Source organism: Bactrocera tryoni, unplaced genomic scaffold (genome assembly GCF_016617805.1).
Source record: "Bactrocera tryoni isolate S06 unplaced genomic scaffold, CSIRO_BtryS06_freeze2 scaffold_11, whole genome shotgun sequence".
NCBI classification, from domain to species: Eukaryota; Metazoa; Arthropoda; class Insecta; order Diptera; family Tephritidae; genus Bactrocera; species Bactrocera tryoni.
The window spans coordinates 20,982,681-20,996,038 of record NW_024395824.1 but is presented as its reverse complement, the minus strand read 5'-3'; the positions used below and the strand labels follow the sequence as shown (position 1 = coordinate 20,996,038).

General features: G+C 36.4%; 1 protein-coding gene across 1 annotated transcript; it reads left to right on the top strand.

Moving 5' to 3' along the window:
* The first annotated feature begins 11,351 nt into the window (after positions 1 to 11,351).
* On the top strand, positions 11,352 to 13,358 carry LOC120779673 (piggyBac transposable element-derived protein 4-like). Its single transcript, XM_040112030.1, has 2 exons — positions 11,352 to 12,208; positions 12,879 to 13,358. Exons 1-2 carry the CDS (start codon positions 11,709 to 11,711, stop codon positions 12,883 to 12,885), a joined length of 507 nt encoding a protein of 168 aa, XP_039967964.1. The 5' UTR covers positions 11,352 to 11,708; the 3' UTR covers positions 12,886 to 13,358.

Below are 13,358 nucleotides of genomic sequence, written 5' to 3'. Positions count from 1 at the left end.
TAATGAAAGAGAAATGACGAATAGAAAATGGCCAAATTAAAACATGCTACTATACAAAACAAAGCAAATAAACCTCGTATTAAATCTTGGGGATATCAGATGTAATATAATATATATTTAATAACTTTAACAATGCTTGCTTTAATTTCTTGGTAAAAGATTCAATTCAGGAGTTTGTTAACAAAACATAGTGTTCATTATATTGTATTATTCAAAAGCTGATGAAAACCTAAAATTTGCTTTATTTAAACTAAGAGAAATGTGTATAATCAAGCATATGCTTTAGACTTATACATATACATATTTATCCGATTTTAAATTTTTTGTTACATATACACTTTACATACACGCATCATCTATTTACATAAAAACCCGTACTAACCGTGTAGATAACAGTAGTACATACTAACGCTAACAAAACGCTAATTTAGTAAATTAACATTCATTGATGGAATTAGAAAGAAAAAATCAAGGCAGTATTAAGTTTTATGTGAAGCACTCTCGTTGAGGGTAAGTAGGATATGGTTAAAACTGCGATTCAAGCAGTTGTCGTTGTTTTCACACTGTATTGACCAAATCTTAATTAAAATATCTAATGTAATGTAAAATGTTATAGAAAACGGTAGCTGAGTTACCGCGAATAATATAACAGACACAGGTGTTTTTCTTTGGCGTCGTTAGCAGTCTATCACAAAGTTTGAAATATTTTTACAAGTATAAGTACTTTATTTTAATGACAAGTACTATATAGAATAGATATTTACATAATCATATTTGCGTATTAAACTTACTAACAAATTGTGCGCATGAATACATACAGTCAGCGTCGTATGTCTACAAGCAGCTAATACAAAATTTTTTTTTTAAATAACTAATTTATTGAATAAAATTGTATTGTTCTTATTAAAGATGACTTCAAAGTGTGTATTTTTATTTTACGCGATTAGTTTTACAATTTTCACCCGCCTCTGTGCAGCAAAAAACGCACGTCAACAAACACAAGGAAAGTTCGACGTCGAGAAGCTGCAATCACAACAGACAGCCGAACGATTTACTAGGCTTGCACTCCTGCTCTCTGAGAGCACTCGTCAACAACTCGGTATAAGGGAACTGTGGGACGGCATTTCAAACTCCTTACGTACAGCTGCAACCGAAACCATTGGTTTTCGGAAAGTGCAAAAGAACAGCTGGTACGACGAGGAGTGCCGTGTCGCAGCGGAGAGAAAACAGGCTGCCTACCTCGCAACGTTACGATCGTTCACAACACGTGCGGGATGGGATAGATACCGAGAGTTGAAGAGGAAAGCGAGACGCATTTGAAGACAGAAAAAGAAAGAGGCCGAAATGCGTGAGTACGAAGAGCTTGATAAGCTGGCCGACAGGGGTAGAACTCGAAAATTCTACGAAAAAATGCGGCGGCTTACAGAAGGTTTCAAGACCGGAGCATACTCTTGTAGAACCCCCAATGGTGACCTAGTGACCGATGCCAAGAGCATACCAAAATTATGGAGGGAACACTTCTTCAGCCTGCTGAATGGCAGTGAACGCACAACACCAGGAGAAGGCGAACCCGATTCCCCAATCGATGACGATGGAGCAGACGTTCCATTACCCGACCATGAAGAAGTTCGAATAGCAATTGCCCGCCTGAAGAACAACAAAGCGGCAGGGGCCGACGGATTGCCGGCCGAGCTATTCAAGCACGGCGGCGAAGAACTGATAAGGAGAAAGAATCAGTTTCTTTGTAAAATATGGTCGGACGAAAGCATGCCCAACGATTGTGTGCTCAATCCACAAAAAAGGAGACCCCACAATCTGCGTCAACTACCGTGGGATTAGCCTCCTCAACATCGCATATAAGGTTCTATCGAGCTTATTGTGTGAAAGATTAAAGCCCACCGTCAACAAACTGATTGGACCTTAACAGTGTGGATTTAGACATGGAAAATCAACAACCGACCAGATATTCACCATGCGCCAAATCTTGGAAAAGACCCGTGGAAGAAGAATCGACACACACCACCTCTTCGTCGATTTCAAAGTTGCTTTCGACAGCACGAAAAGGAGCTGCCTTTATGCCGCGATGTCTGAATTTGGTATCCCCGCAAAACTAATACGGCTGTGTAAACTGACGTTGAGTAACACGAAAAGCTCCGTCAAAATCGGGAAGGACCTTTCCGAGCCGTTCGATACCAAACAAGGTTTCAGACAAGGTGATTCCCTATCGTGCGATTTCTTCAACCTGCTTCTGGAGAAAATAGTTCGAGCTGCAGAACTAAATAGAGAAGGTACCATTTTTTATAAGAGTGTACAGCTGCTGGCGTATGCCGATGATATCGATATCATCGGCCTCAACGCCCGCGCCGTTAGTTCTGCTTTCTCCAGACTGGACAAAGAAGCAATGCAAATGGGTCTGGCAGTGAACGAGGGCAAAACGAAATATCTGCTGTCATCAAACAAACAGTCGTCGCACTCGCGACTTGGCACTCACGACTTGGCACTCACGTCACTGTTGACAGTCATAACTTTGAAGTTGTAGATAATTTCGTCTATCTTGGAACCAGCATAAACACCACCAACGTCAGCCTAGAAATCCAACGCAGGATAACTCTTGCCAACAGGTGCTACTTCGGACTGAGTAGGCAATTGAGAAGCAAAGTCCTCTCTCGACAAACAAAAACCAAACTCTATAAGTCACTCATGATTCCCGTCCTGCTATATGGTGCAGAGGCTTGGATGATGTCAACAACTGATGAGTCGACGTTGCGAGTTTTCGAGAGAAAATTTCTTCGAAAGATTTATGGTCCTTTGCTCGTTAGCCACGGCGAATATTGCATTCGATGAAATGATGAGCTGTACGAGTTATACGACGACATTGACATAACGAAAACACTCCAGCTCTGAAGGTGTTCGACGCTGTACCCGCCGGGGTAAGCAGAGGAAGAGGAAGACCTGCACTTCGTTGGAAGGATCAGGTGGAGAAGGACCTGGTTACGCTTGGAATATCCAATTGGCGCCACGTGGCGAAAAGAAGAAACGACTTGCGCGCTGTTGTTAACTCGGCTATAATCTCGTAAGCGGTGTCTACGCCAATTAAGAAGAAGAAGAAGATTTATTGTTGCTTTCAAAAACTGCAAGTTGCCGATGCCACTATCTGACATACAATCGCAGATATAAAATGTAACACAACCACCATTCATCACATTGATTGAAAAAATTTATAACGCGCACTATATCCTTTAAGTACCTAGCGCTTGTAGACTTTTGATCGCTTCAATAGTTATCTTCAAAAATAAAAGTGTCGTTATCTCATTTATTTTGCGAACATATGCACACAAATTTGGCATCGTAATTTTATTGTTATGTATGATAAAAATTAAATTTGAATTCAATAAATTATTTAATTTAAAAAATATTTTTGTATTAGTTTTTAGTAGACTTATGACGATGGCTGTATGTAGCATTGCTGGTTACAATCAAATTATGTGTACACATCCATATGCACACAGTAAATGGAAAAGTAAAACATTTTTTTAATAACTTAAGCAATTTAGAACGACTTGTGTTGAGCATGATAAAACGGCGCTAATGTGAGAAGCGGCAATAAGCGTTACTTTATAAGTGAATGGTGTAAGTTTTAGCTTAAAAATAGTAAGTATAAAGAGATGGAGGAAGACGGTGCTTAATAATTTAGGTATTTGAGGCAAAATAATAGTAAGAAACTTTTAAAAATGTAAGTCGGAAAGTCCCAAACGGGGCTAAGAACAGCTATACAAGGTTCCCTTTTGATTTCGTTCCTGATTTAAATGTGAACGCAAAATTGTACTACGAATAGTAAACAACTTTTCTGTAATATAATATAAACTTATTAAAATTATATAAGAAGAAAATATAACAAGAAACCCGCAGCTATTGTTAATATATATTTTTAAATATTTATAATTATGAATGTTTTTTAAGAAATTTAAAATAAAATACCTATATATGAGTTAGACTGAAACTTTTTTAAACAAATTTTCGAAACCTTAGGCCTATTATTTTCTTTTGCCCATCCAGTATATTATTATATCTCATATATGTATGTTCTTTTTGTTAATAAGCCATTATAAAAAATTTGTATTAAGAATGTAATCTTTCATCAAGAGGTCGTCTCAGTGTGACCCTCCGAAAAATCACTGATTTTCGCGATTTTTGTTTTTAATGTTGAAACTAACTAATCGGTCTGGTCTTTTTTATAAATGAATACATTCATGACGAATACAAAATTATTGTTTTTATGTTTATTTATTGGGTGTATAATAAATAAATAAATTATTGAAATGACACGTAAAAAAAGGTCCTGTACGATGTCCACGATTGCGGCCGCAATTTTAATTTAATGAAAAAATTTCAAAAAGATTATTAATCTGTAGGAAAGTCGCTATCGCGCTATAGAAGCTCGTTTTTTTTTGTTTTGAAATTTGACGAAATGATGGCGGTTTGAACAAAATGTATCGAAGTTAGCCAATTTTTTCCGTTGTTTTTCGTAGAAAAAGATAAGAAGATTTGGAAAAGAGCTTCCATAGCGCGATAGAGAATGACATTAAACATGTTCTTTCATAATTGAAACTAGATATCTTCAAAACTCTTCGCTTGAGAGTGGAAACCGTTTTGAAAACCACTAGTTTGAGAACAACGCGTTTAAAGACTGGTCGCTCCGTTCCCTACTCTGTTCCGTTTCTACAAGAAATGCTGTAGCGACCGCAATAATTTCAGTTTCGATTTCTAAATTTGATAGAATGTTTATTATAGTGTATATTATCCGATAATGCAACAAAAAAATGATTTTTTTTTTCGAATATTTCACACTAAGACGATCCCTTAACTTAAGACCTTTGAGCGGCGATCAAACAAAAATACAAAGGAAATATGAAAAGCTTTATTTTCTGAACAACAGAAGTTGAAGCCTGCATGATCATACAATTACGCAATTATATATGAAATCCGTATAGCTAGACACTAATATTACTTGCCAAATTTTAATGAATGTCGAAACTATCCCTAAGTGTTTGACCCAATAAATTATGTAGAAGTTTCTCATAAAATAGGTAAGTTCAATCACAGCCATGACACAGAAACACCGGAAAAGCAAGAACACAGCGCAGTTGAAAAATTCAACATTCCTATTGTTGGCTTTATGCAGTCAAATTCATAATTGTAATTTAGAATAGTCAAAAAAAAAGAAACAGATAATTATTTGATTAATATTTGAAGTTTGAAATTCACAGTTAATTATCGTTTTCAGGTAAATATATTTCGATGATGTGATCTGAATTAATTTTTCGGGTTTAAAGATCACCAAAAATCAATAAAAACGTTCAATCTTTTGTTGCAATTGTAATGTATAATAATTTAGGGTCATATGAAATTTTAATATAAAATACTAACTGTTTAATCAAAAGTTTCATTATATTTTCAAGCAGTAAAGTGAGTTATGCAACAATATAAGTAAAAAAAAGAGAAAAAATGCAACGGTGTTGAACATTGTTTATCAATATTATTTATTTATAATTTATTTTATTAAACTAACTTATTTTAATTTATGAATTTTCATTTGCTTTATTTCTTTACCCAGTTTTTAGTTGTTATAATAAGGAAATATCAGCTTTCCGCAGGAATACTCAAAACTGAATACGAGTATGTATGTACATAATCACAGACATTTATACATGGATATTGAGTATACACTTACTATCAGGGGCGGACCCACGGGAGAGGGGAACTGCGGAGAGTTTTCCATTTGCCCCGCTCCGCCGCAGAACCCTTCACTTTTAAACATTAAATATTGTATTAAGAATTGCAATAAAAATGTAAGCGGTCTTTTGTAATAGAGGTTGTTGTTTTTGTTGTTGTTGTAACGACAAAATCCATCCCTAGGTAATTTCGAAGAATGGTGCCGAGTTGGATTAGAGGTGTTTTGTTTTTTCAAAGCGATTTTTTTCAAACACCAGCACTTCCAGTCTCCGCTGGAGATTCTGCAAGGCAGCATCTATAGAATTTGAGAATTTGATTTTTACATATGGAGTGTGTTAAGTTCTACTTTACATGGCTAGCTAACATTATACCATAAAATGATTGGTATTTAAAATTGTGATTTCTTTGTGCTTATAATTTTTTAAAAACAAATAGGCTTTCATTTTGTAAACAAATTAAATTAATTTGAGTGGAAATAAGAACACCTGTAATACAACACATGCATGTGTTCAAATGCTTTTATAGTATATAGTATATCTGTACATTTATATAAAAGACCGGCATGAATAAATGTATAATAAATTGTAAAACTTATCAACATACAGCTTGCTTGAATTCATTTGCTGAATACTGAAATATGATTTCGAAATAATTCTTAAAATAATTAATAATTCACTGAAGTTTCATTTAACATTTAAGACTATATACTAATCGTGTTGATGTAGTATATTACGCGATTAGTCCAAATTAAAAAAAAAATATATATACATATATATATATAAATAAATAAATAAATAAGTAATATACATAACATAATTATGAAACTATTATAACACATGAATTTAGCAATGGATGAAATGAAGAAAAAACTAGAATGGTCGAAAAATAATAAAATAAATAAAACAAAAATTTATAGAATGTATGTATTAATTCAAAATACATATATAAACATAAAATTGTACAGAGTTTTGAATCAAATTAATTTTAAAATCTAATTAGAAAGTAACATCAACCAGATCGAGAAAATATATGGAAAAGAAATTAAATTAGGAGCATTCATAGTATTAAGTTTAACTCATGAGTATGAATATAAATGATTGTTATGTAAGCAGATAATAAAGGAAATACATTTTGGCAAAAAACTCTATGTTTTTGTAAGGGAGATGAAATTAAAACTAATTCAACTCCAAAACAAGTTATTTATAAATTTTTCCAAGAAGTCAAAACTTTTTCTTATTATACAATTGTTTAGTGAGTCGAATGCGGAAGAAAAACGATAAAATAGATAAATTTTTATTTACAGTACCTTATATATTTTTGATTAGCTGGAAATCAGCGAAAATAAATGTCAGGGGGTTACTCTATAAGGCGTTGCGTAAGTAAAGGTGCTCGCCATCGCAAAAATGTCACTCGGTGAGGCTATAAACACTTTGGAAATTGCGTTTACCATATGTGTTTTTCCCTTCGCAATGGTGGATGGAGGAATAGAGGATGGAGTCAGGTGTAGAAGTTCACGCAAGTGAGGAAAGTTCTCTGATCGCCATTCACTTGGTAGAGGCCAGAAATAATTTTTTTTAAATATGGCTCAAGCAGTTCACGACTTCCGGTCTTTGAGCAAGTATCCTTTGGGTAGCCTAAAAAATATCCGTTTTAAGGCGAGGGTTTGGGACCCGCCACGTAAACAACATCCCCAATGAAAAATAACAACCAGCCTCGGATGAGAGACCCCCCTTTTTGATGACGACCATGGCAAACGAAATAAGGACTACGATTTGAGGGCATGCACCTGGAATGTCCGTGAATTGGGAAGGTGACGCTGCCCAAGTGGTTGAGGTGATCGTGAAAATAAAAGCTGACATCACCGCCGTCCACGAAATGCGGTGGACGGGACATGGACACTCGAGTAGGTCCTTGTGGCATTTACTGCCGTGGCCATATAAAGTAGCGCAAGTTTGGTGTGAGATTCGTGGTGAGACGCCTAGTCACAATCTGCATCAAATCGAAGTTCTTCAACATATCGCTGATTTGCGCACAGGCCCCGACGGAAGAGAAGGACGATGTGATCAAAGATGCCTTCTATGAGCGCTTAGAGCGCACCTATGAGAACTGCCCCCGCCACGATGTCAAAAGACGTACTTGGCGACTTTAAAGCCAAGTCGGGCAAGGAAAGTATCTTTGGCGCAACAGTCGGTAAATGCAACCCCCACTAGGAAACCTCACCAAATGGGTTGATGCTGATTGACTTCGCCGGGGCCCGAAATATGGTTATCTGTAGTACTAGATTCCAGCATAAAAAGATTCATCAAGCCACCTGGCTGTCTTCGGATCGAAAAGCCACCAACCAGATCGATAATGTTGTGATAGACGTAAGACAAGTCTCCAGTGTTCTAGACGTGCGTACGCTCCGAGGTCCTAACATCGACTCGGACCACTATCTTATTGCAGCCAAGATTCGCACCCGTCTCTGTTCAGCAAAAAACACACATCAACAAACACAAGGAAGGTTCGACGTCGAGAAGCTGCAATTACTACAGACAGCCGAACGATTTTCTACACGGCTTGTACCCTGCTCTCTGAGAGCACTCGTCAACAAATCGGTATAAGGGAAGTGTGGGACGGCATTTCAAGCTCTGTATGTGCAGCTGCACCTGAAACCATTGGTTTTCGAAAAATGCAATAGAACAGCTTGGTGCGACGAGGAGTGCCATGTCGCAGGGAAAAGAAAACAGGCTGCCTACCTCGCAACGTTACGATCGACCACAACACGTGCGTGATGGGATAGATACCGAGAGTTGAAGAGGGAAGCGAGACGCATTTACAGAGAGAAAAAGAGAGAGGTCGCAATGCGTGAGTATGAAGAGCGTGACAGGGGTAATGCTCGAAAATTCTACAAAAAAATACGGCGCCTGCAAAAGTTTTCAAGACCGCAGCATACTCTTTTTGAACCCAAATAGGTGATCTAGTAACTGATGCCCAGAGCGCACTAAATTTATGGAGGGCACACTTCTCCAGCCTTCCGATTGGCAGAGAAAGCATAACGCCAGGAGAAGGACCAAATATTCACTATGCGCCAAATCTTGGAAATGACCCATGAAGAGAGAATCGACACTAACCACGTCTTGTTCGATTTCAAAGCTGCTTTCGACAGCATGAAAAGGAGCAGCCTTTATGCCGCGATAGCTGAAATTGCTATCCCCGCAAAACTAATACCGCTATGTGAACTGACGTTGAGCAACTCCAAAAGCTCCGTCAGGGTCGGGAAGGACCTCTCTGAGTCGTTCGATACTAAACGAGGTTTCAGACCAGCCGACTTCTTTTCGTGCGACTTCTTCAATTTACTCTTGGAGAAAATAATTTCAGCTCCAGAACTGAATAGGGAAGGTACCATCTTCTATAAGAGTGTACAGCTGCTGGCGTTTGCTGATGATATTGATATCATCACCGCGCCGAGGCAAATGGGTCTGGTGGTGAACGAGGGCAAGACGAAATATCTCCTGCCATCAAACAAACAGTCGTCGCACTCACGACTACGCACCCACGTCACTGTTGACAGTCATAACTTTGAAGTTGTAGGTAATTTCGTCTATCTTGGAACCAGCATCACCACCAACAACAACGGCAGTCTCGAAATCCAACGCAGGATATATCCTGGCAACAGGTGCTACTTCGGACTAAGTATGCGCGATGTTGAGAAGTACAGTCCTCTCTTTCAAAAACAAAACTCTATAAGTCACTCATTATTCCCGTCCTGCTATATGGTGCAGAGGCATGGACGATGACAACACTTGAAGAGTCGACGTTGCGAGTTTTCGAGAGAAAAGTTCGTAGCGCTTATTTCTAGTTTAACATCATTAAAATAATTTTTTTTATCAAGGAAAGTTGAAACCCAAGATAATTTTAAAATTTATGAAAAAACCAAAAAACCAAAGTGGGGGAAGGAAATGTAAGTTAGCTGTTGAAAATTTCGAACACAAAAAATAATTGATTTTGTAAAAAAGCGTTAAAATTTCCAACATTAGAACTAAAAACATTAAATGTGAGAAATTAAAGGACATAACCAAAAACATATTAATATTAAATTATATATTTTATGTGGTGGATAGTAATTTTTTTAATATTCAATTTATAATCATTATTACATTTATTATAACCCACATTTTAGCTATTTAATTATCTATCAAACCTTTATTTTGTTTTTTGGTATTTAAGGTCCGTATCCAACTCTTAACTCTTTCACGCTTACTGGAACAATATATCCCACCTGCATTCGAAATGCTATATCTTTTTTTACGAATGAAAACTTCTATCTGAAATGTCCCAATACAACACTTGGGTTTGGTTATGATAAAAATCCCTCAACATGTATTAAAAATATGCCGTTAGACAGTACTGGTCAAGTCTGCCACAGCTGTTTGAAATTTTCGTCTGACGAAGAAAATAATACTGAAGCAAGCGAAGATGGCAGCGATGATTCCTATTCAGAATCAGACGATGAAGAACAGCCTGAAGTCGACTTAGGTGAAATTTCCGAAGAGGAAGAAGAACTATGTAAAATGCCGCAAATGAACCAGTTGCATTTGCTACTTGGACTAAACTTGGAACCCAAATTTGAACTGCCTTTGGAAAGAGATCCGCAAGTTCTGGTAACTTTTCCTCGAGGAGCTTCCGAGTTCAATGCATTCAAAACCCTTTTTCCAAAACGTTTCTGCATTTTCATCGCACAGTGTACAAATCAGCGAACAAGAAAACTGAATGGAAAGAAAAACACTAATAGAACCCTAACGAATGAACATGAAATATTGGTATTTCTAGATGTATTAATTGTCATGCACTACAATCATTTGCCGTCTTTACACGATTATTGGAGCAAACATGTGTCAATTGGAAATGAAATGATAAAAAATAGTATTTCTCGTTATCGCTTCACATTAGTTTCTTCGAAGTTACATTTGAATGATTACAACAAACCAGACAATGCTCCAAAATATTACTATATTGCCGAAGTCATTACGTGCATGAAAAACAGCTTCTTGTGTATGAGACAGTCCATGGCTATGTTCGTAAATGCATCATGACTTGCAGCATAAGCAACAGTAGCAACACTGCAAGTTTGACGTTTGATACTTCTTATACAATTTTTGACAATTTGCAGATACATTTGTTTGCATTTTTGAACGCATATAGTACTAAAATGGAAATTTTGCTGAATCTAACACTAGACGCAAAGAAATGATAGATTTTCTTTAAATTTAAGAAAAAGAAGGGTATTGAATTCAAAAAGAAAAATTTGTAGGTACAAATGTTTGTCTTTAAAAAGAAAAATACCTAAAAACAAATCATTTATTAAAACAATAAAGTCGTTTCCCGAGGACATATTCAACCGTACTCTCAGCAATAACTGCGTCTCCGCATTACTGAGATTTTCACTAAAAATTTAAAAATAATAATTTATACAATTATTATTAACATAATTTAACTAAATTCCAATACAAAAATTAAAATAAAACAGTTTTGCACTTACTTTTCGTCAGAACATCGTAGTTAAATGCAGTAAACAATTTTTTGATAGAAATTATGTATGACAGTTGATAGAAGTGTTGCTTTTTTGAACGCTTGATTATTGCAGTGTTGCAATATTGCATTTCTGAACGTTCTGTTTGTTATGCAATCGTCATGATGCGCGTCATGATGCAGTTACGAACATAGCCCATCGACGAACGCATGGCAAAATTCAATGGACGGTCTAGTCCAAAACAATACATGCCTATGAAACTAATTAATCGCGGTGTTAAAATTTGGTTGCGGTGCGATGCTAAGATAGGATATACGTGCTATTTGTATGTATACACTAGTAAAGATATCACTCCATATCTTGCTGGCACACTTAGTGAAAGGGTTGTTTGAAAGATGGCTAGTACTATCCGTGATAAGGAAGTGGCTATTGCATCGAGTGATTTTTCATATCAATTTCACTAATGAAAACTGTTCATTTTCGGGTAGTTGGAACATACATATATGCGAAATCGAAAGGAAACTCCGGAGTACAAAGTCACTTCCAAATATGCTGTGATGGTATAATGGCTACGCGTTGGATGGATTCCAATGAAGTACTAGTTGCTGCTAACTGCCACAAACCAATAATATCCATCGTAGACAAAAAACAAAAGGATGGTAAAAAGAAACAAGATGATTGTCCTTCAGCTATTGTGGACTACAACCGTATAATGCGCGGCGTAGACCTATCCGATCAAAAATCAGCGGTATACGATCTATATCGAAAATCTCAGAGGTGGTGGAAGAAAGTATTTTTCAAAGCTCTGATGCTTTCCGCAGTAAATGCTTGGATTGTTCACAGCGACCTCAATCGCAAAAAAAACATCGTTGATATAGTTCATGGTATCGTTAGCAGAGTCATTGATTCCGGAAGGAACAAAGCACAAAAAAATAAAAGCTCGTCGGACTGGCGGAAGACCAGGTAACCGTACACGCACTGAATTATTGTATATAAACGATCATTTACTAATAAAAGGGCTTACAAAAGGAAACAAGAACGAATTACATTTGCTTCGGATACTATGTTTTAACTGCTTTACTGCCTAGCATAGATAAAAGTTTTCCCAACAGAAAAGCTACAACATTTTCTAAACAAATATATAATATTTCAAAATTAATAGTTTTTCAACATGAGACATTCTTATAGGGACTTATATATAAAACCCTTTTGGGATAATATGTCCCAGGACAACTAAAGAACATAGCGATGTTTTAGGTACGCAGAACATGTTTTTTTTAAGTTATTTTCACATTTTGAAAACAAAATGCTACAAAAATATCCTAGGAGCCGAAATAAAACTCCAGCGCGAAAGGGTTAAGTAATTGCTCAAGAAAAAAAATTTAAATTGAATCATGCTTATTAGAAGAGCAAGAGAGAATAAACAAAGAAAATAAACTTGTGTGTGTAAGTATATAAATATTTTCATTGCAATTTTTGGAATATGATTGAAGATAGGGAAGTTCTATACAAAATTTCAAAATGAACTATATTTCATAATAATTATTGTAACTAATTGTAGGATAAATTTAATGATTACTTTGATTTTCCATCAAGAAACCATTATTGATTTAATTTTTCTTCGCAAAACTAGTGATTAAATGAGTTAAGCCTCCCCCCACTCTACCCGGGAAAAACTGGCGCACCCTAACACATCACACCACACTTGAAAACATCACCACCCGGCAAGCGGTCACCACACGACGACATCGCATGCCGCCAAACCAATAAAAAGGATTTGGATAATCGCTTACGGCAAAATTTGCACGCCAACACTCGAATAGACTCTGCGGTCATCAACATTCGTCTACAAGATATTCGATTCTACGCGGCGCCACGTTATGGATAAGATGATACGAAACTCTCGTATTGGCTCTCATTTTGCTCTCAAACGCGTTTCCTGATTATTTGACAGCGATGGAGATCAGGGAATTTCGAACAGCTGATATAAGAAAAGGCGGGATGCCAGAAGTAAACCGCTATAATTAACTGACAAAATCAGTGTTAAATGAAATTTCATTAAATTTTGCGAACATAAATTTTTATGTAAATTAGTTAATTATTTTGCACTTTA